The sequence below is a fragment of the Blennius ocellaris genome (assembly GCF_963422515.1).
Source record: "Blennius ocellaris genome assembly, chromosome: 18".
Classification (NCBI taxonomy): Eukaryota; Metazoa; Chordata; class Actinopteri; order Blenniiformes; family Blenniidae; genus Blennius; species Blennius ocellaris.
The window spans coordinates 16,682,765-16,708,529 of NC_137667.1; the positions used below are offsets into that span (position 1 = coordinate 16,682,765).

General features: G+C 39.7%; 1 protein-coding gene across 1 annotated transcript in view; it reads left to right on the forward strand.

The window, feature by feature from the left end:
- Window positions 1-6,447: 6,447 nt before the first annotated feature.
- Window positions 6,448-25,765, forward strand: part of fndc4a (fibronectin type III domain containing 4a) — a gene marked incomplete at both ends in the record, with an annotated part of 23,019 nt that continues 3,701 nt past the window's right edge. The window contains 4 exons of the mRNA XM_080514334.1: window positions 6,448-6,523; window positions 16,910-17,025; window positions 18,374-18,578; window positions 25,499-25,588. Coding sequence (XP_080370460.1) covers window positions 6,448-6,523; window positions 16,910-17,025; window positions 18,374-18,578; window positions 25,499-25,588 — 487 coding nt within the window. The remainder of the gene's footprint in view (window positions 6,524-16,909; window positions 17,026-18,373; window positions 18,579-25,498; window positions 25,589-25,765) is intronic.

Consider the following 25,765-nt stretch of genomic DNA (forward strand, 5'->3'; position numbering starts at 1 on the left):
CATGACAACTCATGATCGTGCAAATACAAGTCTTTTGTTCGCTTCCCCAACAAAAAAACCCCAAACAAAAATGCTCATCATCCCTGATCAGTATGCAGCGCCACACTCCTGCCTGCTTTTAGAACCCTTCTGTCACCATATCTGTTCTCACAGTGGTACATGGACCTGATGTCAGTGTAAATATTCATGTATGTGGCTTTGACCTTGAGTGGCTGATGCTTTCTTAAACTTTTGTTTTTTTTTCCATCTTTTACATTTTCTTGAAAAAGAGTGGGGGAAAAAAGAGGTGAAGTAGAAGAAAACACCAATAAAGAAGTGTATAGAATATGGAAACATGGTGAAAATGCGTTCCATACTACTGGATTAATTACTAAAGGATTTCAGGAAGCCAAAACAGGTTTCTTGAGATTTCTGCAGCATTTGAAGTAAATTGGTGACTCTAAATTACTCGTAACTGTAACAGTCTGTTTCTTACCATTCATTGTCATTCATTGACAAAATAAAACATTCCATTACAAAATAAAACAAAAACAAACAAAAATGTCCAAAGTTATGAATGAAAGGGAGCAGAAGGATGTATGAACCTATGTTATCTGTCCCTTATATTCCACAGTCAAATGAAAATATACAACAGACAAAGTGATGATAGAGTCTGAGAGGCACAGCGACTCACTTATATCGGAGTTTTCCTACCAGGACAAAATCATACTTCTATTAATTCCTTTATTTGTCTTTGCACAATATTCTTCTTCTTTTGCTTCCATGCTTAGATTGTTTCATAACTTGACCCCTTTTAGAGAAATGCAGCGTTCCATGAATTTGGTCTTCAATCCCGATGATGGATGAACGACTTGTCCAGGTTGTAAGTTTCACTCGAAGCCTGTCTTGACCGGCTCCAGCACCTTGAAGATGAGATTAAGTGATGCAGAAGATTACTGGATAGATGATGTACGGTAACTTGACTCTTGTGTCCTTTATCATGTTGTAGCTTGTATTTTATGGATTTCTTTTTTTTCTTCTTTTTTTTTGGACAGCTTTTTCCAGATTAGGGCAAACAGCGGGATACATTGTGGACAGATTGCCCGTCTCTCAGAATTTACTCAGACCTACAAGTTCATTCAGACGGCTGGGTTACCAGAAGAACTGTTCCTGACTAGAACCCACACCTGTGGGCTCACACCATCGCCTTCCATACCATTCCTCATGTTTTAATGTTTCCTCGCCTGTTCTTGAGTAAAAACACTTTGCACTACTTTATTTCTGAAATGGCTTATTATTAACCATTAGCAGCTTTGTCTTGGCTTGTAGAGTGTTTTCTCTTCCAACTTCATTTCACTTATTGATCATTCACACTTCTATGCTATTTACAAGCAGAAACGTTTTTTGGGGTTTGCACAGAGTCATCCAATATAATTCTGCCAGTTTTAATACTTGAGTGTAAGTGCTTGAGAGTCATCAGGAGAACGGACCAAATGAACTATAAAGAAATAAACGTCTGCACTCCGCTTGTTAAATTCTTGCCATATTTCTGTCGCCTCCTTATAATTTTTTTTAATTTGGCACATAACACCAAGCAATTAACATCCTAAATCTTAATACTAATTAAAGATATTTCTGGATATTTGTCCCCCACAGGAGAACTTATCTCAAAGTTTTTACACTAACTGGCAATGCTCTTATACAGGCTGCAGGTGGAATACTAAAAAGCTGTGAAGCTCTCAGAGGTTTTACCATGACCTTCTGCTTTTTAAAAGATCCTCTGCACTTTCACTTCATTCATGGATAAAATCAAACAAGCTTTTTAAGGCACCACATGTATAAAACATCACTATGTTCAAGAAAACTAAATCAGTAAGATAGTGTGAAGGTGACACATTGATGTGTAAAGTGTTCATCTCTGCCTCTGACCGTGTGAAGAAAGAACGGGTCCCATTGATTGCCCATCAATTTTTCAGCAGATTGTTTGTTGTTTGAATAGACAGCTGTTGGCAGTCCAGAGAAAGTTTTACAATAAAGCAACAAACAGTGTGTGTTTTGTACGTGGAGAGGTGTCTAACCACAGTAACCTATGAATGTTGCTGCTGTTTTTAAAGCACTCTAGGTACATTCCATTTTTTTTCCACCTTAGTGGTCTCGAAGCACTTTGCATTTTCACAGCCGTTCACTCCTTCGCACATCGGTGGTAACATGAAGGTCTTCATCAGCCATTAAGCGAGATATGGCAATCGGCCTTACCCTATGACAATTCGACCCATGTGCATGCAGAGGCGAGGATCAAACCACAGCTTCTGCAATGAAAAGACCAGCCACCCACCTACCATGGGATCCGCAGCTGCCCCAAACGTTTGTACATTACCACTCAGATAGGATTACTTGCAAAGTGAAGGTGGGAGATGCATCCAGGTTCTCTGCCAGCGTAAGCAATGATTGCATTGGCAATACCATCCTCTTCGAGATACATTAAGTGAACTGCACAGAAAACCCAATGTGAGACAACAGGTGATTATGTATATGTATCAGGCGTTCAGGTTGTGCTTGTACATTTCACATACAGCCACGATAAAACACCTTTTACAATCTAGATCTTGACAAACAACAACAAATTTTATGTGTTGTAATCTTTTGGCAAAGAAGTCTGGTCAAATTTACATATTCGATTTTCTTCTAAATCACAGGAAAGGAAAACTGCAAAAAGTAAGGGCACTAAACATGAAATACTGAGGCAACGTGATGCCATGAGAAACACAAATATATTACCCTGTAAAATCTAAAATACTTCATTCGTGTTTCAATATTCCAAAAAGGCATCTCTGTTGCCGGTGGCTTAATGTTGATAAAGAAGTCACACAACACTGCCGTCACACTGAAAGAAGAAAATCCATTCATTGTCGTCAGTTGTATATTTGAGGCACGCAGCTTGAATTCATTTAGCAGGATTATACCCCGGGTATACACAGAATAAAGGAAGTCTCTCCCTCATGGAATAAACAGAAGATCAGCAGGGGAACACGGATGCTGTTCGGTAAATATGCTAAAAAAACAAACAACCGAGAACAAAATCAGAATGAATCACAGCCATTGCATCTACTGTACAAATCAGGCTGTGTGCTACTATGTAACCATAAGGTCATATCAGTTTGAGTTATTCTTTCAGTGTACACATTGTACCACTTTGTTGCTCCACTGTAGGTTAGATATTTCTATCTTTAAAGGGAAGCTCTAAAACGGATGTTACTTTTGTAGCATGTGTCCTCTTCTACCTGGAACTGGAATCTGCTTCAGTGTTTAACTAACTTATGATTGAGATGTAATTCTGTGTCTGTACAGAATATCTGTAAAGAGAAGGTGTTATGGAAATAATAGTATCAATTCAATGAAAAGGACTGAGAGCATGTCTCTGATAATAATCAAAATTATTTGTGTTTTTAATTGTTACATAGTTCAAACATCATCCTATCACTACACGTGAGAACTTTGAAAAGTATGAGGTTCAGGGCAGCTGGATGCCCATGTCTTTATTAGTGCCAAGTGCAACTTTCATTTATTTTACAAAATGGTGTCGTTTGAATGATTGGTGAGAAATGAAATGCAACTTGATTCATTGAAGTAAAAGTGTACTGCATCGAGTGCTGAAGAAAGAAGCACATAAATATTACAAACAGAAATGAATAGAGTCAGTATTTCACCTATTTGGACATGAGTCAATATCAGCATATATTACAGTAAGTGATAGCAGTAGCTGAGTGGGTATTGTATATTTCTTATCTGCACTTGTTACAATTTGGAAATGATGATAATTGTTGGCATATTATTATTTTTGTATTCTATAGAGTACTGGGGGTTTGCAGTTATGAAAGTCTGAAGAAGAAGAATCATACAGCTGAGCTTCATAAATGGCTGAAATGATCTTGACATTGACACTTAATTTGTTTAAAGAATACCCAAATAAAAAGTGAATAGTTGCCTTCATATCACAGTTATAAACCCCAGTGAACCATATTTCAGTGTCTTTGTCAAGAAAACTCTCAAATAAATGCCATAGAAATGTCAGCTCTAAATAGACAGGTGTCATGGTAACTCCAGTATCTAGTATCAGGTTTAAACATCATTTCTCTTTCTCCTGTCTTTGCTCTGGCTCACTGAGGACTGGTGAGCACACAGAAGCCATAGCAACACCTCAGACTGAGGTGAAACAATCCATTCCTGACCATGACTCAGGTTAGGAGCCAGTGATTTACTTGGGAAAACTATATTAAAAAAAATAATTGTACCTTTCTAAAAGTTTATTGCAATTTCTTATCATTGTTACACGATTGCATGCCCGTCATTCTGAATGACTGTTAGAAGTCGCCCCTCCAAACATGTGTTGGCTCAGGCTTTGTTTAAGACTGCAGTGGCCTGACTGTGCTGGCAGATTCTCCACAGACCAGCAATCTGCCCTGAAACGCTTGTCCCATGAGGCAGTGCACTCAGCTTATCAACATGATTCATCTTCCTGATTACACGCTGTGTCTTTGGGGTGCTGCACAGTGTATGATGGGTGAGAGGCACATCGACCTGCCGCTTCCCGGGGTTGTGTACAGACCACAGGGGCACCGCTGGTATAAAACTCTCCCGAATCATTTTGCATTCGGTTTAACGAATGGAGGAGGTGATAGAAGATATGGAAGACCTGATCAAACCGTTTTTCTTTGGATAATACTAACAACATAGTGCCGTACAGTGGAATAGTGGTTAGCGTGCTTGCCTTATAGCAACATGCTGGCGAGGCTAGTTAGTCGTATTCACAGCTTAAAGCCCATTAAATTATGTATTTGTAACTAAATATTTGTATTATTTGTGCTACAGATTTACAAAAAAATACCCAATGAATTTCATGGACCTTAACAAACTGTGTCATGGAGTTTCTTTGGGGATGTTTATCTGCTTGGAAAGTTAGCCCAGGAAGAGATAATATCAAACATGGCAATAGTAATATAAATAATGAGAAATGAATAAACAGTCATTTGATGTTCATGTCTTTCCAAAGAATGGTGTGTTTTCTCTTGTTGGACCCAATATCAACATCACAACTGATTGCCCCAATAACATGCACACCATGGTGCATGGAAACAATAAATGTAATGGTAGTTTAGTGATTAAAAAATGATGTGGATATCAGGATAAGAATCAACTTGAGACGTCACTCCTGACATGCGCACTCATTGTATGATATATCTATATGTGTAGATTTAGTCTATATATTCACATTTATACATGTATATCTGTAAATCCAGTCTATATCTATACTTATCCACATTATATGTAAAGCTGCACAGTGGTTGATAGATCTTTATCTATTTACAATGCCAATCTGTATATTTGACTGTTCCCATCGATCAATTGTCTTTTGGCTGTTGAATAACATAACTAGGGTTTCTTTATACATACAGATATATAATCACTCTCTTTCTGTATATAGCAATGCCTTTCATATTGTACTTTTGGATGGGATGTCAAAAGACTTTTCGTTACTTGTGCAAACAATACATTTCAATCCGAATCCTAATACATCGTGCAGACAGAGTGTGGCATAAGAAATCTGACCTTGGGCTGTGATTGGCCAGGGAGCCAGACTTTGGACACACCTGGTCTAAAAGCCTTGCCTGTCATGAACACAACAAGGTGAATTGACCCCCTGTTGAGAATAATACTCCACCTATTGCGGGAAATAGTTGCACGCACGCGGCGGTCGTAGCTCAGGTGGGCGCGTGTCGCTGCAGCGCGATACTTTGATGACACGTGGATGATTAATCTTAAGTGTCAGGAGCCCGGGGGTCTTGCTGATCTGTATTTATGTGTGTGTACGTGTGTGCGTGTGAGCGTGTGCTGCCGGGAAGGACCGCAGGATGACCAACCCACAGCGCGCGTGAGCGAGCAGATCGGAGGTGAGCAGTGAGCGGGCGGCGGAGCGTCAGTGTGGAAACTTGAGGCGCTGTCCATGGTGCTGAATCGCCTCTCGGCGTCCCCTCAGTCCGCGAGGGGACCGACCAGCAGCCCGCTGTGAGCCCACCTGTGCGTTACCGGAGCTCTCGGACGATCCCCGGTCCCCGGGGGGGTGATGGAGGTCTACAAGCTCAGCCGACACGGTTGAAGACGGACATCGGATGTCCCCCAGTTTTGTGCTCGAAACATGGATGAAGGACTTGTGGAATTATTAAACCCCCTCCGCGAGACGAAATGTTTCTGAAGACATCGTTTGTACCGTGTTTTACCCTCTGACTGACCAATCCTCCCTTCATTCATCAATTCAATTCATTCATGAGAGGAAATCCAGCACCATGAAAAAAAATATGAAATGCTGTGATTTATTCACCTTTCAAGATTAAGAGCTCTGTGGGGATTTTTTTTTTTGTATTATTGTTTTTCTGTTTAACATTTAAGAAGAACAAACGTATCCACTAAGGCATGGCTCGACTCCTTGTTTGGGTCAACTCCGTGGTCCTGTTGCTTTTTGGCAGCGACATGTTCTTGGTTGGAGCAAGTAAGTGTGAACCTCAAATCAATGATTGTGCATGTTGTAACCTTGTGAAAAGCGTGTGATTTTTGGAACGTGAGGACGAACTAAATGTTTCCTATAATGCTCAGAAGTTCTCTGTATTTTCAGCACGTGAAATAACACTTGTTTGAACAAGCCTGCAAATATATTAAAACAGGCAAAATATGTGCTTCTTCGAATCATCCATGAATGAGAGAAGTGTGGTTTGTTTTGAAAAGCTATTTAGAGGTAGAAAATCCCTAGAACTGTGGCATTTGGCTTGGAAAGCAAGTAGAAATATTTGTTTATGGATCATATGACCCCAAGTTTGTTGCCAATGATTAAAACTGGCAGATGAAAATCAGTTGGTTCCAGCTAACTCTGGCTTATTCACACATTTCTTTCTCTGTGGGCAGTGTTTTTATATCAATTTAAAAAATGTAATAAGAATAATGCTTATGCAGGGTTAGCAGACACATTGTCAGTAAATGTTTGGGAAGTTTAATCAGAGCCTTCCAGCGAAGGTGTATATAAATCTAAACTTGTGTTGTCAAACCAATATGTTAGAGACAGATCACCCCTGCTCTGCCTTAGTTTCCTCATTTGCATGAATGCAAATGCAATATTCATGCAGTCATTTCTTTGCTAACCTTGTTTGATTAACAAGAGCTGCAAAGGAAGCCTACTGTCCCTCTGTATTCAGTCTCTTTGTCTGACTGTCTCCCTCTATCACTTCCATCCTCATCTCTCAAGGGAACCCAGTCCGACATGTGATAGCGCCTTCAGAGAATCAGATTGGCACTTCGACGTTACTGTGGGTGTGTGTTCTCTCTGCCTGAGATAAACATTCAGAGCATTTTAATGTTCCTCACCGACATGGGAGATGCAGGATGCATCCCCGATGAGCTTGGTTTGAGGTTGTCAAGAGCAGGAACAGCCTCAATTAAAATAACACACATGACACTCATAAATATAAATTGGGGTGTTGCAATGAGCTTCAAAGGAAAATAAAATACATGTTGAATTAATGCCAGAACCATGCATGCTATGAGACTGTGCTGACATGTCATTCAGAGGAGGTTTTAAATTAATTGTCTTCACCTTATGGTGAGATTGTCCTTTAAATTTTACACAAGCACACACACACACACACACACACACACACACACACACACACACACACACACACACACACACACACACACACACACACACACACACACACACACACACACACACACACACACACACACACACACACACACAGCAATTATGTAATGATGCTGAATGTCAGCAATATTAGCAAACAATAAAGCGTGTTGCCCTTTCATCCCAACTCCTTCAATTTGCACACCCTTTGATTATTCATGAAGCATGCCTTTCCACATGTTTAAAAATTATCACTAATGTACACAGTACAGACACACAAACATAGATTATAGCATAAATATGTGCTTCACTGCATTATGTTTTATAGGTACCCTTAATACATATGTATATAAAAAAAACATTCCACCCCCCCAAACCAAAAATAGATATATTTAAGGTCTCACAGGTAAAATGGTACAGGTTCACAGATAATTTTGGGGGGGAATGGAAAACAAATAACAGCACGACCAGAGTATAGGTATGTGGTCTGATGCTGATTATTTACATCTGTTACACGAGTCATAGCTATTCAGGTAAATCTTTGCTGATTTTGCATTGCTATAGTGGTTCCTGTGCAGGTCCTCTGACTTGCACATATAGAAGATGCCTGTGTCAGATCCACCACATAGTCCCAGAAAAGTTCCAGAAAAGGAGTTTATTGATATTACATACCCAGTAATACTGATGGAAGCCTGGCAGTGCCAGGCAGCCCTCAGCATTTAAGAGATCTCTTTATGAATACGAGCTGTTTTATTGCACCACAGGAATGAGTTAATCAATTTGTCAAGAATGAGAATAAAATGGTTTGTGTATCAATGTTGAAATTTGCTGAAAGATGTACAGGAGAAGTGGTGGAGAGACCATTTCAATCAAGTTGACGCATCGCATCAGGGTCTTCTTTGCTTAGACCAATGGATCAACGTTCTTGGCAGCGAGTTCTGTAAAGGATGTGCTTATAAAAACTCCCAGGTATCTACATTCTTCTAGAAGTTTTTCAAGGGAACAAGGGCAATCAGAAATTTTTGACCTTCGCTAAGGGTATACACATTGACACATGCAAATGACACATATTCTACATCCAGATCAATTTCCTTTATTAATTTATTTAGTTTGGTGATCCTGTGACCTTGTTTCATAATTTGAAAGAACATAAGATAAGACCATATTGTTATCTTCTTCCGAGTTATCATCCGGATCGTAGTTGAGAAGCCTGGCTTATGATGGAGATGCTGGCAGTGCAGAATGGTGGCCGTTAATTTCTCTTTTAGCATGCACTGGACTCACGCCAGTCATTTCACACTCACCTGCAGTAGAGCACCAGAGCGCAACAGAACAACAACAAACTACACCAAAACATGCTACAACTCCATTTCCTACAAGGCACTTGTCATTTCAAGTGACAGGAAAAGCATATAAATATTACAATAATAATATATAGCGAAATTATAATTTGTGACAATTATTTTGATTTGGATCACCACCAAAATGTAAATGTTCTTACTTTGATTAAAATGCTCCTGTGCACCAATTTCCATGAAGATCAGCGAATTAGTTTTTTAGATAGCTCGTTAATAGACAAACAAATGGACATGTTAAAAATGAAGGAAGAGAATTTGAGATGTCCAAATACAAAGCAGAAAGTCGTCTGCATACAGTGAATGCTTGTGGGTTAGTTTTCCCATCACGATGCCTTTAAATCGATCTTCATTAAGGAGCCAGATGGCCAATGGTTCCATAGTGAGCACAAATAGAGATGGGAGACAAAGGGCAGCCTTGCCTATTACCCCGCGAAAATGGAAACGGTTTGGATCTCATTCTGCCAACATTAACAGAAGCAACCTGGGATGAGGAAAATAACCGCATTCAGGAAATAAAATTAGTGCTGAAACCAAACCTATTAAGAATATAGAACATGTATCCCAATTCCACCCAGTCAAATGTTTTTTGGCATCTAAAGAGAGTCTGTTCAGAGTCTGTAATCGTCAGTTGTTAAAAAAAGAAAGCCGACCAGTAGAAAAGCCTGATTATTCTGGACAGATCAGGTCAGTTACCACGATCTGGAGACGAGTGGCAAGAAACTTAGCCATTATTTTCAAATCCACATCTCGCAAGGTTATGGGCCTATAACTGCTACACAGCAGTGGATCTTTGTATTTCTTCAACAAGACCCTTGCAGTGAGAACATTTCTAATGATTTTCATACCCAGACATATGATGCACCCTCTCTAAGCGACACAGCAAAAGCTCTCATGTGGCATTTGAATTCATATTTCTATCATATTTGTGGACAAGTTAACAAGAAATACATAATATTTATATTCAGATACCTCCTTAATACAAAAGTTCTGTAGCAAACAAATCCTGCTTGAGGCAGAGCTTTACACACAAACATGAATTAAGATTTATTGGATTTACTATATCGCCGGACTCATATCATTCCTCAAATTGGCAATATGCGGTTCATAAACCTGGTGACACATTCTTGACAAATAGATGTTCTGTATTACAGCTGGATCCATTAAAGTGATGGCAAATATTTTCTCACGTCAACATAATTTCATATGCTGTCACATAGAGTGTGTTGAAAAACAAGATTCATGTACAAACGACTGGCTCGGTGTATGCATGTGTGCGGGGGCACATATCTGTTTTGGGTTTTTTTTTTTTTTAAACCAGTGTTTTGATTATTTTTCAGTGACTCACACTTGTTGGTATCTTGTTTGGATGTGTGTGCAGCCAATGAACACCCACTGCAGGTGATAAAAATGAAGGCTACGAACCTTGTGAAAAGTTCATAAATCCACTGATGCAAGGTAGTTATATATTTTTGGGAAGTACTATTAGCTTGTAACTGAAAGGCTTTGAGCTTTTGGTCTATAAAATGATTCACTTTACACAGACCACCTTGTGCCATCTCCTGCTTCACAGCCCCTGTGAGAGATAAGAGTGAGTGTATCTAAAGTAAGGGATAGTGAGCGACCCTGTAACTGCAAAGACGATGTGGAATATGTAGGGAAACGTGTACGAGGAAAGCACGCCTGGATGGAGAACCTCCAACTGTAACATAGCTGCTTCAGAATGCTGTGCTTCATTTTTATTCATCCCACGTGGCATCACATGTGAAAGACACGTGTAGGGGGGGGGGTTGAAACAAGTTAGCATTCCGAGGTATTATGAGGCCGAACAATATTGTTACAGAAATAAAACCAGGATGACAGGGGCATGCAAGCAGAGGCAGGATCCTGCTGTGCAGAGTAAAACACTGAAACTTTAAACCACAGACGATGAAATATATCCAGATGAAGCATTTTTGAAGACCGACGAAGCGACAAATCAAAAGCTAAGAAACACGAAGAGTTAATTTTACTTCGGGAACGTGTGTGGGATTAAAGACATTATAAGTATTAAAAAGGGATTACATTCAAAGTGGCCTGTCAAGCTGTCACCAGCTCAGAGGTAATTGAAACATGATTAAAAATAGAGACACAAAGATAATCTCTGAGTAAGCCACCGCTTCGCCTTTCACATATGTTTGAGGCATTATGAAATATGTGCCGCTGAGACTTTTACTGTGTTGTTAAGCCAACTAATCAATCATCTGCAGTTTATGTCCTCTAAATGAGCAGAGTCATATCACAGTTTTATGAAGCATGAAGACGAGAGTTTTGAATTGTAACCAAGAGGAAGTCTCTTTATCATGCCTACAACTGAAAGATGACCACAAATCGATGAAATATGCTAAAATTGCAGTATATTACATGAATGGCTTAACAGGAGTTCATCTGTTTCATGTGAATCATGTGGAATGAATGATAGTGACATAATATAATTGATTTCCCACCCAATTAACTCGAGAACAGACCCGATCTCCTGGTAAATGCATCTCTAACTACATAAATGACAAAAATGCCTGATATAAAAGGGAATATGAGTAAATAAATAAACAAAATAGCTAGATTTAATGACATTTTCTTAAAAGAAATATTTAGGTTCATGATGTGGAGGCAGTGAAAGATAAGCAAGTTTAGAAACATAAGTTCAATGAAAGCCACTGTTTTAACCCTTTCAAAGAACTCAATGTCCCATCTGTTCAGGTTGTGTCATGAAGGGCATCCATTTCAAAACCGATCAAACAACATGAACACATGATCTACTGTGGCGAAGGGAGGACCTGAAAAGCACATTCTGAGAGATTCATGAAGTCTGACGTCCACATCAGCAAGTATAAGAACATAATTACATGTTGAAAATACTTTCAGTCGGTCAATTAGCTGAGGCGCCTTGATGCAGAAGTTACAACTTGCTCACTTGCAAGAGGTGTCGTTACTCAAGAGGTGTTAAAAAAAAAAAAACTGAGCATAGAAATGTCTCGGGGGAACCGTAAAAGAGATCTGGCATGTGTAACATCAAATTGCTCTCTTGGTGAATCTGACAGAGGCTGTAATGCTCTATCCCCTACTTACCCACCTCTCATTTCTACATTTTTGTTTAATCAATGTGTCACTTCCACACAAGGTAGTCTGTGATCAAGTGCTGCAGAAGCTGACTCACTGTGCCAAATCAAAAGGTTTTATTTGACCATAAAAACATATTCAATCACTCTCGTCTTGCACTGTGAATGTGGAGGCAGCCAATAAACAAAGAGGCAATTGTGCAAGCACAAGCAAATATAGAGGTCAAAATAAAGGATGCCACAGCCCTTCACACACTGACGATTTCAAGCTGGGCTCGTTTCCACGTGGCTCATCAGCCATTCAGAGATCCAGGCCTGACTGTTTCTCAGCGCGCGAACTCGCGCTAGATTGGGAGGAGCTAATGTGCTTGGCTTTTGGCGACATGCTATGATTCATCCTGGCAGTGATCCCACATCCCAAGAGGAGGCTTACCATGTGTTTGCACTGACACGCTCCTCGATGGCGGCGACCTGTTTGATTCCAAATCTAGCATCATGCATTGTGCGGAGTGGGGCTCACGCACAACACATATTGAAGTTTGTACAATGAGTATTATTACCGAGGAAGGGAACATCAAACAAGATGGAGAAGAGCAGCGGGAAATTGATCGGACTCTTTGAAAAATGGCATCTGGAGTCTGATTGAGTTTTGAAGTACCACTTTTTATGGCTCGATGTAAGCTTCTGAGATTGTAAATGAGTGAACGGCACATTGCGTGATGCTTTATTTTGTGAAGTCCCTCTACTCCGTGCACTTCAGTTTCAAAATAGACGTGTCCCACTCAACTGCCTCTAATGGAAAAAGCATCATATAGGAAGAGGACACTTATACATTAGTGATGATTCATGGCAGGATTTAACTGAACCGCCATTCGCTCCATCACAACTAAATGATCCGCAGACAATGCATCACAGATACTGGCTGCTTTTGTGCCCATGCATGTCTGCCTGTAACCCCCATTACCTAAAGGACAATCAGCGTCAAGAGCCATGAATGTGTCCTCTCATAGATAAATGTTGTATCTGATTTTGAACCAGAATAGTTACTGAGGGCTGTCAAATGCAATACTTAGAAATATCTGGGGGGGGGGGGGGGGGGGGGGTTCAATTAGAATTGTGCAGATGATGTTGGCTATGGTGCCTCTGTGAGAGTTTTTGTGCAACTATTATGCAAATGTAATGCTTGTACATGGAGTTTTTTGTTTTTGTCAGTTGTACACCACATGTTATTAAGTTACAGGAGTGACATTCAGGTAATAACATGCACAAGTATTTAGTGGGGATGATTGAATGGCTTGCATCTGCAAATTAAGCAATGATACTGAATGTCAGCGACATTAGCATACAATAAAGCCTGTTACCCTTTCATCCACCCTCCTTCAATGTTGCACTCTACATGTGTCATAATTACTTGCTAATGTATGCAGCATAGCACTTTATGATTTAAATAGGCAAAATACTTTATATATGCATGCACACACACATAAATAAAAATGACATAAATAGTTATGTTTTATAGGTATAATTTTTGGTATGATATGATATGATAATAAATGACACAATATAATACAATACAATACAATACAATACAATACAATACAATACAATACAATATAATATAATATAATATAATATAATATAATATAATATAATATAATATAATATATAAAGCAGCATATGACACAAACACTCTGAAATAACAATACAATAAAAGTTGTCTGCAACTGTCATACGGGCTATATTTATGTTTTTTGCACAAAACTGTGTTATATCTTTGTAATTTGTAACCATTACATTTACAATAAAAAAAAATCTGTGTCATAAAACGAAAGGTTATACAAAAAAATATATAAAAAGTTATTTTTATAAATGTTTAGAGTAGGCCTGTTACATACATACACTTTGAAAACAACTAATATAAACAATCATAATAATTCATATATATAATTAGTGGCCATATAATTACTGTCAAAGGAGGAGAGTGGAACCATCACCGCAAATATATGTATGACTTTCTCACAAAAGCTTTCCAAAGTTCAAGGACAATTTATAGCAGATGTGACTTTCCCTCTCTTCCCCTCCTGCACATCCATCTTAACACATTATAACACCCGCTCCTATAAAAAAAGATTCTCATTAAAAGGATAAAATGAGGCAGACGTGACCCCTCCACCTTGGTTAACAACCACCAAGCCACACCATCTCCACAGTTGGAACATTAATTTTCTCACACAAGTTCTGTCAAAGGCTAAAAATTAATCTGGCCACTTGTTCGGCTTGCTCACTCACCCTCCATAAACCAATCTGCCAGCCTGCCGTGAGCCACCGGGGCCCGAGCTTCATGCGTGTGATTGACCCTGACCCCATACGTCTCATAGGAAACCTGAGAGAGAGACAAAGAGACTGATGGCCTCGTGTGACCCGGCGGTCTCCAGATCTCCTTCGGCGTCACCGTCACCGAGGGGAAGGAGTGAGAGAGACAGAGCGGTATAGAGATAAAGCAGATGTATGAGGAGGAGAGCGGTAGAAGAGGAATTGAAGAAGAAAACCACAAATCAACTGTAATAGCTCGCAGTTTCGTCATTTTTGTTTCATCTTATTTTCTCAACTGCACTTTGAGGATGAAATGTTTTCCTGGGGCAGCACACGCCTTGAGCTGTCTAATTTAAGTCACCTAAAACCATAAAATACAAACTGACTGCGCAACTATTGGGGTAAAATGCTACAGAAAGCTACCATTCCTTCTGGTGAATTTTATTTCTGAGGATAATTCTCATCCCATTTTGAGAAATGTTTTATCCAGCTCAGGGCCACGGGGCAATGGGAGCCGAGTCCAATGGATCGTATGTTCTGCACTGTTTTCTCTTCTGTCCTATTGTCATGTTGCATTAAAAGAAGCTGCCAAAGATGATCCTGTGTCACTCAAACATGTACTCCTTAGGTTTGAAAAGGAGGGGTCTTTAAAAAAAAAAAAGAGTAGCTTTGTATTTTGTGTTTGGGGAAGAAGGGAAATAATAATTTGAAGAAACTGTGTTTGGCAAATTATTTCTTTATTGTTTCTTGCTTCTTAACATCAATAAGGAATCTAACAATTCCTTGTTTTAAGAAAGAGGAGCAGCCTTTCTTTGGTGGCCACTCGTCTGCTCACATACACAAATACACATCGTAAGTATTTGATATGAGCTGGAATTGGCCGAGTTGGTTGTTTTCACCAGATGTTGTTGCAGGTTGCGTTGTTATCAGTTAAATTTCGACATGACTGGGTAAAGTCTTTATTTTTTACTGAACATTTTTACAGGTAGTATAAACAAAGGCAGATATGTTTTTGTAGTTGTAACTGAAAATGCTACTACTTACATTTTCATTGGGGAGCAGTGACAATTCATCACCTGTACAATGGAATTGAAACAGTCAAAACCTGGTTATAAATATAAAGTGGTGATGTGGATTTTGTGACCTGTTTTGTGTGGAGTTTGCGTGTTAATAAATCTTCATGTGGACATTCCGCTTCCATCTCACAGTCTAAAAACATATTTAATGTCAATTGGCTCTGTTCAGGTTGTAGCATATCTTCAACCTTTGTCAGCGGAGAATTCAGCACGACAGAATAAAAAATTTGAAAAAGCTACAAAGAGGATGAAGATGATAAGCAAAACATATGTTTATTGGAATATGTTTATTGTTGTATCCACAAGCTTTGCATTCTATTTTTTCATGTCTTTTTGTATACAGGAAGCTTTTTTGTCATCCTTTCAGAGCTGACAAAGCACAATTTCTTCTCACTTGACCTTCATCACACTGCATCCCTTTCTGTTTGTGACAATATAAAGTCTATCAGAGCTTCGCTAACAGCAAAAGCCCCAAGGAAGCACTTCAGGTTCCCAATTGTCCAGCCAATCCCATCTTTCCCATCTATCTGACCTGAGCGAATGCCTGCAGACTGAATCTCTCTGTGGGCCCCTCTATTAGACCTGTCACCCACTGGTTCTGCCGCCTTTTGCTTCCCAGGCCTTTGTTCTCACTTTGCAATCACATGTCTGCTGGCAACCAAATCATGATCGATGGCTGCAAAGCGACAAGGTGAAGAAACGCAACCCCATCTGTGTGCGGTGAACATGAAACTGTGTCGGGTTGACACTCGAAGCTGTTGGCAGGAGAGCTTTTTTTTTTAAAAAGGAAAAGCTCGTACGTATGTGTGAGTTTAATGTGTCGGGACTCGGTGTAAACACCTCAAGGTTTAAAATAAGTCTAGAAAAGGTGTGGTTTATCTCAGGGGAAACAACAACATGCTGTTGTCAACACACACACAGAGGAAATGCCACGAAGCCGCCCAGCATGTACTAATGATCTGTTTTTCACTGAGCTTGTCTGTGGACACTGTTGAAATCTTGACCTTATGCAGCACGCGTTGTGTACCTATGGGGACGACAGCAACGATTTCAAGTAATCCAGTTGCAACGGGCCGGTAAAGTAATTATTACTGCAGTTGAATGATAAAGCTAAAGGTTAATTAGCTGGAGAGCAGAAGACGGTGAAGTTGTTACCCAAAGAAATCCGACTAAAACTAAACATGAATAAACTCCTCAAACAAGTAATATTACAGATTAGCACATTTATTCAATTCAATTCCATTACTTTAATAGTAAGTTGAAGAAAAGCCAGTGATGAGTTAGAGTATCAATAAATGTAAATGCACTGCTTGAGACTTTCCAGATGCAGCGTGGACACAGATAGCGTGCATCCTTTTCAGGATGCGGCTTAACAGATCTCTATTGTTTACTTTCCTGCAGACCGGCCACCAGCGCCTGTCAATGTGTCCGTCATGCACCTGCGAGCCGACTCTGCCACCGTATCCTGGGAGGTTCCAGAGGGAGACATAATAATTGGCTTCTCCATCTCACAACAGGTAAATCCTAAACTTTTGACGCAAATCAGAAGAGTGATGGAGAGGTCAAAAGAGCATCTTCGAATATATAAAATGTCATTTTGGTTGGAACTGAACATTTGCCATGCCCTGTTGAAACAGTTTTGATTCTCCAACAATGCAAGAGGTAGGAAATGGAAATAAGACTATTTTCTGCTATGTCAGGAATGATATTATCTTAGAAAAGAAATGGGATGGCTTTGGGCGATTTACAAAAGAAAAAAAAAACCCTTGCTCAACATTGAGAAGACTGACAGAAGCTTCTACTCAAGCCTGACGTGAGAATGAAACCTGTCATGGCCGATGAATCAGCAGAAAACAATAGTGTAGCTTGAATGCACACCAGTTTTCCATAGAGGACAAAAAAGATTTAAAAGGCTTAAGAACAGGGGGAAAATGCTGCGACTGAATAAAGGGACGTATCATCCAGCTGTAATCATCTTGTGCCGAATGCAAACATCACACCGCCATTGAAGTTTATCAGTCAATGTGACTGATGAGCTGAATATGACATTGGACAGCCTCTTCAGGGCTTCTCTGCATGTTATTCAACTGCAGTTCAACACTCCTACTAATTGCCTTCAGTGTGTATTTAATTATTGTGTTTAATTATTGCACTGAGTCATTGTTTTTTATCTTTTATTCAGGCAAGGCCATAAACACACACACAGACACAGACACAGACACAGACACACACACAGACACAGACATGCACGCACGCACGCACGCACACACACACACACACACACACGCACGCACGCACACACACACACACACACGCACGCACGCACACACACACACACACACACACACACACACACACACACACAAACACAAATACTCCAAGTGCAGATGAGTTTGAGAGCAAAGACGGTTTCAGAAATAACTTTGTCAGAGGTGAAAGAGAAAGGCTTCAATTATGAAAGCTTGTCTCTCAACATGCTTCAAGGCCGAAATAATCCGAAATCACATTCCACAGCAAAGTAATTTGTAGTCAAGGCCCCACATGGTGAAAAATAATGTGCCAACTGTTCATATAATAAAGAACTCTGCATGTTGTTCTCCAGAACCTGGACTCTTTTCTGGTTGGTCACTTCTGTTTTACATGCGAATGAACCCTATGTGGGATCCGAGTCATTTTAAGCCTTAACAATTCTTTACGGAAAGCAACAACACTTCCAAAAGTGGTGAAAACTATTACTGTGACAGCGATGTTTAGAAGCTTCAATTTCTGTGTGGCAGCATCGATCACGTCATTGCTCTCTGTATTGATCACGTGATCTATTCAATATTTTAATCCATGGATCTCTATCCCTCTCTCACCACCCAGAGGCAGGATGGACACATGCAGCGGTTCATTCGGGAGGTCAACACTACCAGCCGCTCTTGTGTCCTTTGGGACCTGGAGGAGGAGACGGACTACATCATCCAGGTCCAGTCAATTGGCCTGTATGGAGAGAGCCAAGCCAGCAAGAAAGTTCATTTCCGCACCCTCAAGAAAACAGACCGCTTTCCCTCCAACAGCTCCAACCAAGGTATCGTCTTCACGCAGGAACATGAGATGTATTTATTAGTGTGATAAAACACTTTAGGGTTTGTCATCAGAGTCAAACATATTTATTAAGTTGAAGAAAATGGGGTAAAGAATTGCTTGGATGATTCTAGTGCTTCCTCTTAAAATGACCTGAATTAGTTGTTTCTCCGTCACGTGTTACGGCATGCTATCACTAACAAAACTGGGTTGTTTGATATCCCATTGAAAGGGCGCATGAATAGCCAAAACAAAATCATTGATTTTCCTTACGAAAGGTGACAAATCACTGAACTGCAGTGATATATCAAGTGGGCCTTTCTGTTCAATTAGTATGAGAGGAGTCTCCATTTTATTTTTAGCCATTTTATAAATTGAAGAAAGGAGAAACTGACATTTTTGGTAATACTGTGTGCTCCTGTAAGCAAATGAAAACATAGAAAGTAGGATAATAAAGAGCACAGTGACATGGTGGAGTCGTCATTATCACTCTTGTCTCACACCGTAAGAATATCTCTGGTTTGACTGTGATCCGGGCCTTACAGACTTTGCATGTTTTCCCTTATGTTTCTTTGGCTTCTCCAGTTTATTCTTAAAGCTTTCTCGGTGCAAAAACACACATTTCAGTTTGACCGGCATATCTAAAAATGGCCTTTATGCTCGAATGTAACACTGAGCTCCATCAAGTTGGCAAAACATTTTTATGTCACTATGAACAGTGATTTGCAAATATTACCAGAAAGGTTCAAGTTACGAAAACTGATTATGTTGTATTACTAAAATTTCAAACGTAGAAACATACTTTCATTATTGATATGTTGCAATAAGTCTGAAGATTTATTCATAGACAGAAACGGATGTTTTCCTTTTCCACCATGGATTGTTGAGAGTCATTTATATTATGGGTTTACTTTCTGACACATGACGTAAGGAAATGGTGCAGTAAATAAATAAATAAATAAATATAAAAAATAACTGCAAATGTGGCCTTCTGCCACATAAATCCGTATCCAGTATCTGTGTCTTGTTATGCTTGTTGTTCATCTTATTCCGGGAGAGAAAAAGAACACATCAACCCCCGAGATATGTGATAACAACTTAAAAAGCACAAAAACCTATTAAAGTTCATGTAGGACTGTATGACCAGTCTGTACGACTCTGACCTCCGTGTATCTGAACTTTTATGGAAAGTGAGGAGGCCAACCATCACAGTTGGGATAATGTGATTTGTTGAGTTTTGAGCGACTTGTCAATGTGAGTTGCATTTCAATAAAGCAAAGAAGAGTGGACTCAATAGATAAAGTTGCATTGATCATGTGCATTGTTCAGAAATACACATTGTTGGGATAACTGGATTTTTGTAGCCAATGAGGTTAATCGCCTTAGCTTGTTTGCTGAATTTCAGACTCCATGGTATTAATACATAGAATACAGCTGCGGAGTCTGTCTTTATAATGACTTCTTCAGTTTTTCTTTATTAAAATGACTGTGCTGATGGATTAGCTGTGCGTTAAACTGAATAATTTGTTTGTTTTCTGTCTTCTGCAGCATCAATTTGGAATTTCTCCTCAGTTAAATGCTACAAAGTTTATGAAATTGCAGTACAACCGACAAAGTCACAACAAGTCACTCCAGGAGGAATTTTTTTTCCCCTCTGTGTTCTTCAGCTCCGGCTGTTATGCAACATAATGCGTTGCTTTTTAGTCGACATGATCCGCTGGAGGCTTTGTTCCCTGAGGCAGAGACAGCAGCAACCCATTGCTGACACTTTTCTGTTTTCTTGCTGTTCCGCTAAAGCCTCTTCTTGTTGTTGAATGCTCTTAAAGCGCCCTGACATTGAGGATGAGATACAAAGGAAGCTCGTGCCGAAACGTGAGTGTTAACGGGAAGCCTCCTTCCACAGCCTCTCTCCGGGGGGGCTCCATGTGCTTCCTGCAGCTTTATTTTCTCTTAGACTCTAATACATTATTGACAGGCTCTTCAAGCATGGCTGCAGGCAAGCGCCTCTGAATCTATGCAACTTTAGACCACTCTGGGTGATTCTGCCTTAAAATACTTCAGAATCCATGTACGGGCTGAGCTCACAGACTGGGTGAAATATGACGACCGTGACCAATACAGAATGGTTCAGCATCTCTCAGCTTTTTACTATTAGTTTTGAGTGGAAAGATTTTACATTTTACAAGTTGTTTTTTTTTCCTATTAGTCTGCAGAGGAGTCCAAAATATCACCCTTTAACTTACTGTAGTAGTATTTGATATTTTAAACTGCACTTTTTTCTCTCACTGTGGATTTATAGTCATGTCCAGGTCATGACTACAACTGCTGACGCAAGCGAATCATAAATGTGTGTGTTGAGCTGACTCAGTCTGGGCACCATTAGCTAAGCTGGCAGGATTCGCCAAATTGGAAAAGAAAGAAACTGATTCAAACTCAAGCTCAATAGAAGCCATCCATCAGCTGATATATACTGTAAATAAACACATCTCCCATTGCTTTACATGAAAAAAAAAATCACGTTTTTCTTTACTTAACAGAGATGAGTTTGGAAAGAAAACTAATGTGAGGAAAACTCATGGTCAGTTTAAACTTTGGATGAGGCCACAGCAGACTCTGGAAGAGATTTACTATCCAACATTAATCACGGTTTGTCAACCAAGTGGGTAAAAAAAAAAAAAAAAAAAAAACTTTCACTGGACGAGCTTCATTTGTAAAGTTTGTTTTGCTGTATTGAAGCAATCAGCGCCAGCTTCCCATTAATCTACTGCTGACTCGTCACGCCCCACTTTTGCAAGTCAAATCACTTCAACCTTCTGTGACTCCTGTAAAAGTTAATACTCAGGTTTGGTTCCCATGTTTGGCTCTGTTGTATATTTCAACTGTGTTATCGAAAGGTGGTTTGTAAATGGTTAATAGAAGGCTGGACTTTAGCCTCCCTGACATTTATGGAGATTCTAACATATGTCCAAATTACAACTGATAATTGATGTGTTCAACTAAGTCCTGGGACATTTCTCATCATGAGCCTACTATACCACTGTGCTGTCCAAACTAAACGAACTGACTTAATTCAAGGTTGAATATCTTCAAAGACAAAAAGAATGCAGTTACATAACAAAGTGGCGGCCTTCACAAAAAAATTCAAATCATCTATCCATCCTGAGTTATTTAATATTAAAATGAACGTGTTGCAGTCTCCTCAGTGTAGCTTCTGCTCGCACTGTAGTGACAGCAATCAGAGATATTCATCAGCAATAGTTCCCAAACATGAACTGCACGGCTGCACACTGACCCATTTTCACACACAACTTAAGAACTGAATTAGGCTGTCTGGATGTCTGCTGATAGCCTATGATTCAGTTACAAAACAGTTTTTGTTGTTGTTGTATTTATTTTTATTTTTTTCTTCCCACACCCTGGTCTTGAATTTCTTGATATTACAATATGTTGAGAGCAGAGCCACAGACACATCTGATAGCTAACAATCATAAAAGATTACAAACTCAATGCTTCAAAAGGAGAAACTATGTCTTCACTAGCACATCAAGCTTATTCAACACAATGTCTCCAAATAAACCTACAACCCGTGCACCTGAATGCAGTGTGATATAATAACCCTTAGCCTTTTGTTTGGGTTGCTGCTGTTCACCAGTGAACTTTAAAAAGCCTGTTTAATGTACCAGGCTCCAACATCACAAAGTCATTAGTGATGAGACCCTTTGTCACAGCTGACTTCCTCCTATTGAAACTACATTGATTTACAGTATATATATATATATATATATATATACACACACACACACACATACACACACACACACACATACACACACACACACACACACACACACACACACACACACACACACACACACACACACACACACACACACACACACACACACACACACACACACACACACACGCCCACGTTTCCAAGAGCCATTGCTGTGATACCCATAAATCAATAAGGATCTTTTTTTCCCTCTAGAAGCAATTCTGTTCGATAATTTGATTACATATTAATGCATCCATCCCCTGAAGTTTACCTGTGCAGGCCAGATTAGTAATATATGTCATACACAGTAAGGCATTTCCTGCCAATGTATCGCTGGAGGATTCAAAATCAAATCAGCCACTGTATTTTTTTCTTTCTTTCCAGGGATCAATACGTCTTTCCAAAGTCTATTTCAATTTCATTAGCTCCAAGGAAAGCTTTTATTCTGAGTATGTCTGTATTTGTGTTGCCTGTCCTTCAGGATTGTAGCATGCTCTACCACAGCTCTGACTTTCAGCTGTTTGCCTTTCAGTTAACTTCAACTCAAAGGAAAATTAAAAACTTTGTTTTCAGGATGTTGACATTTTGTTGACATCCAAGTATTTTCTGTTAATGATACTTTTCTATATTTGCAAAGGGAAAAAAAGAAGGAAAAACTTATTTCTATGAAATAAGTTTGCCAATTTGCCAATGATTTGTTTTTGAGCCAGCGGTGCTATATTCATTACAGGAATCTCCCCAAATGTTACTATACACTGTATGATTTACTGTATAGTACGCAGTAAGTCGTTCCTCCATAGGAGACGTGTTGCGTGCTGCCACTGTGCTGTCAATCCACTTCCCACAGAAGAGAAAAAAAAGAATCATTTTCAAAAGGTGGACGCCTCGAGCAGTCAAACCTAAATAGGTAGGGTGGTCCCCTTAGACACAATTACTGCAAGCTACTTCAAAGAGATGCTCAGCTGCCAGAGTCAGGAGGAGCAATGAGACGAACCTATGCTCTGCACAGTCAGAAAACAAAAAGCTGAATCGAAAAACAGGCTCATCTTTATCTTCATTTAACGTTGTTGGCATGTGACTTGCTGGTATTATCCATTCCAGCTTCTATATCGCATAGTCCTGTGCGGAGTCGTAGAATGTTGGAGCTGATCCAAGTTTACTATGGGCGAGGTCAGAATACACTGTGGACATGTCGCCAGCCCATCACAGGGCAAACACCCAACCACACACACACACTCACAGTCACACCTCGGGGCAATTTAGGCTCACCAATTAGGAGAACATGCAAACTCCACACAGAATAGCGCCGGATGATTATTTGTGTGAATAGATGATTTAAAGTGTATTGAGGTTACTGGAGAGGTAGAAATGTAGATTTACATTTGGCTGTAGATTTGTTTTAACATCCAGATTGAAAGTGGGATTTAATGGTTCTACGGTGTAATGAAACTCCGAAGAAACAATCTGCTTTGTGTCACGGAACCACACTGAAAGAGTAAATCAGATGATGCATTGTGGCGACACAAGTACAGAATCCCCCTGCGTGTTGTTACACAGTTTCCTGACACAGTTTGTAGCCACAATCATCATCATGGGAATGGGGAGAGCAGAAGGAAGGTCAACTAATTATCTCAGCACAAACTCTTTGGCGCTCCAGAGGAACCACAATCCAGTCATTCTGCCCTTGCGCAGAATCACACAGCATATGTGAGTGTGGCGCCAGTATGAAATATGAATGAAACACCAGTGGGACACGATATTCAGGTCATGTGGAAAATTTTGCTCTTCCACTCTATACTATGACACCCATTGTGTCAAATATTTAGAATAGTTTGTTTTTTTTCATATTTTGAAGCAAGTGAGAACTATTTAGCCACGCCAATGTTTGTGTGATTATGACAAAGTCTAAAGCAGAAGTTCCACAAGTTCTTAAAATGCCACCACACCTCACAATTACTTCATAAATCCAGTGTTTGTTACTGAGTTACTGAAGAACTGTGAAGGAATATAAACTGTGGAAGTTGACAAACATGTTCTCCTGCCCATTAAAGGGTTTTTTTTGACATGGTTTTGATAAGCTACATTTTTCATCTTCAATTTCTGTTTGTTTTACAGATTGAAACAACTTGTATTGCACGCATTATATTTACATTTTGTTCTTTGATCCCTCAAGGGTTGGCGAGGGTTGAATGTGGCCTGCTTGCTGTTCAGTGCCCGGGTCTCTGGCATCAACCAGACAACTGTAAACAAGCAGGGTTTTTTTATGCATAGAAGTCTCACGGATTATCAATACAAGACCAGAACATTCTTTCAAAAGCTTTCGTCATCCCAACACTGCCAGCAGGAGCCTCTCTGGATGTAGACGCCTCAGAGTATAAGCAACATTTTACCCTCCAGAAAGGAGAAGCGTGGGTAGTTCCTGAAATCAATGGGAGATTCAAAATAAAGCTGCATGCCACAAAAATATCATTGGAAAGTTATAACTTCATTTAAAATGCAACTTATCTTTGTTTTGAGTTTGTACAGGAGTGAACATAGAGTACCTGACATTGCACAGCAGACAAAGATCATTTACCACTGGGTGTGTCATGATGCGGAGGCTTCCTCTTTCCACTCCCTCATGTCCTCGCACAGAAAAAAAAACAAAAAATGTAGCCATAAACTGGACCTCATTCTGTAAAATCCCATCATGTGAAGTGAGCGAGCAGTCGGTCATTCAGGGCCGGTTTCTTGACAACTTGATTCACTAAAAGAGGCAATTGGGAAGAGTGGCGTTCTGGATGAGTTCCATCCACGCAAGTTAAGAGATAGTTTGGAGAGCGGAAATAGGCTCATAGTCAATCCACTTAAAGGAGGATTAATATGTGGTATTGCTCCACTGTTTTGTCTTGTTCTTACCACTACAGTGCTTCTTTTGTTTTTTTCTTCTTCAATGGCATTACAGAATGGTTCTGACGTGAGCAGCGGTGGCCCCAAAGGTAGAAACAGGCCTGGGATCTTATGTTCACTGGTTTGTTGCAGACAGCTCAAACGGTTCAAACAACATTCAGATGTTGTTTTGGCAAAATGTCTATTCCGCTAAAGTGTCAAAAAACACTGTATTTCAGGTGACTGAATGCCACTCTCCTGTCTGTCCCCTTCCCCAGACGATCCCACCGTGCAGGGCCTGGACAAGTCTCGACATCTACAAACAGGAGAGATGATCATCATAGTGGTGGTCTTGGTCATGTGGGCAGGTAAGTTTGGAAATATGTGGGATGATGTTTCAATCGAAACACAAATTAATGAGGACCAAATTGAAGGAAAGCCCATCATCATTACCTCCTGCGAAAATCTTACATATTATATATAGAGAATTTCTCACATAGTTGGTGAAAAAGTGATTTTTGGATAACATGTGAAGTTTTTTGTAT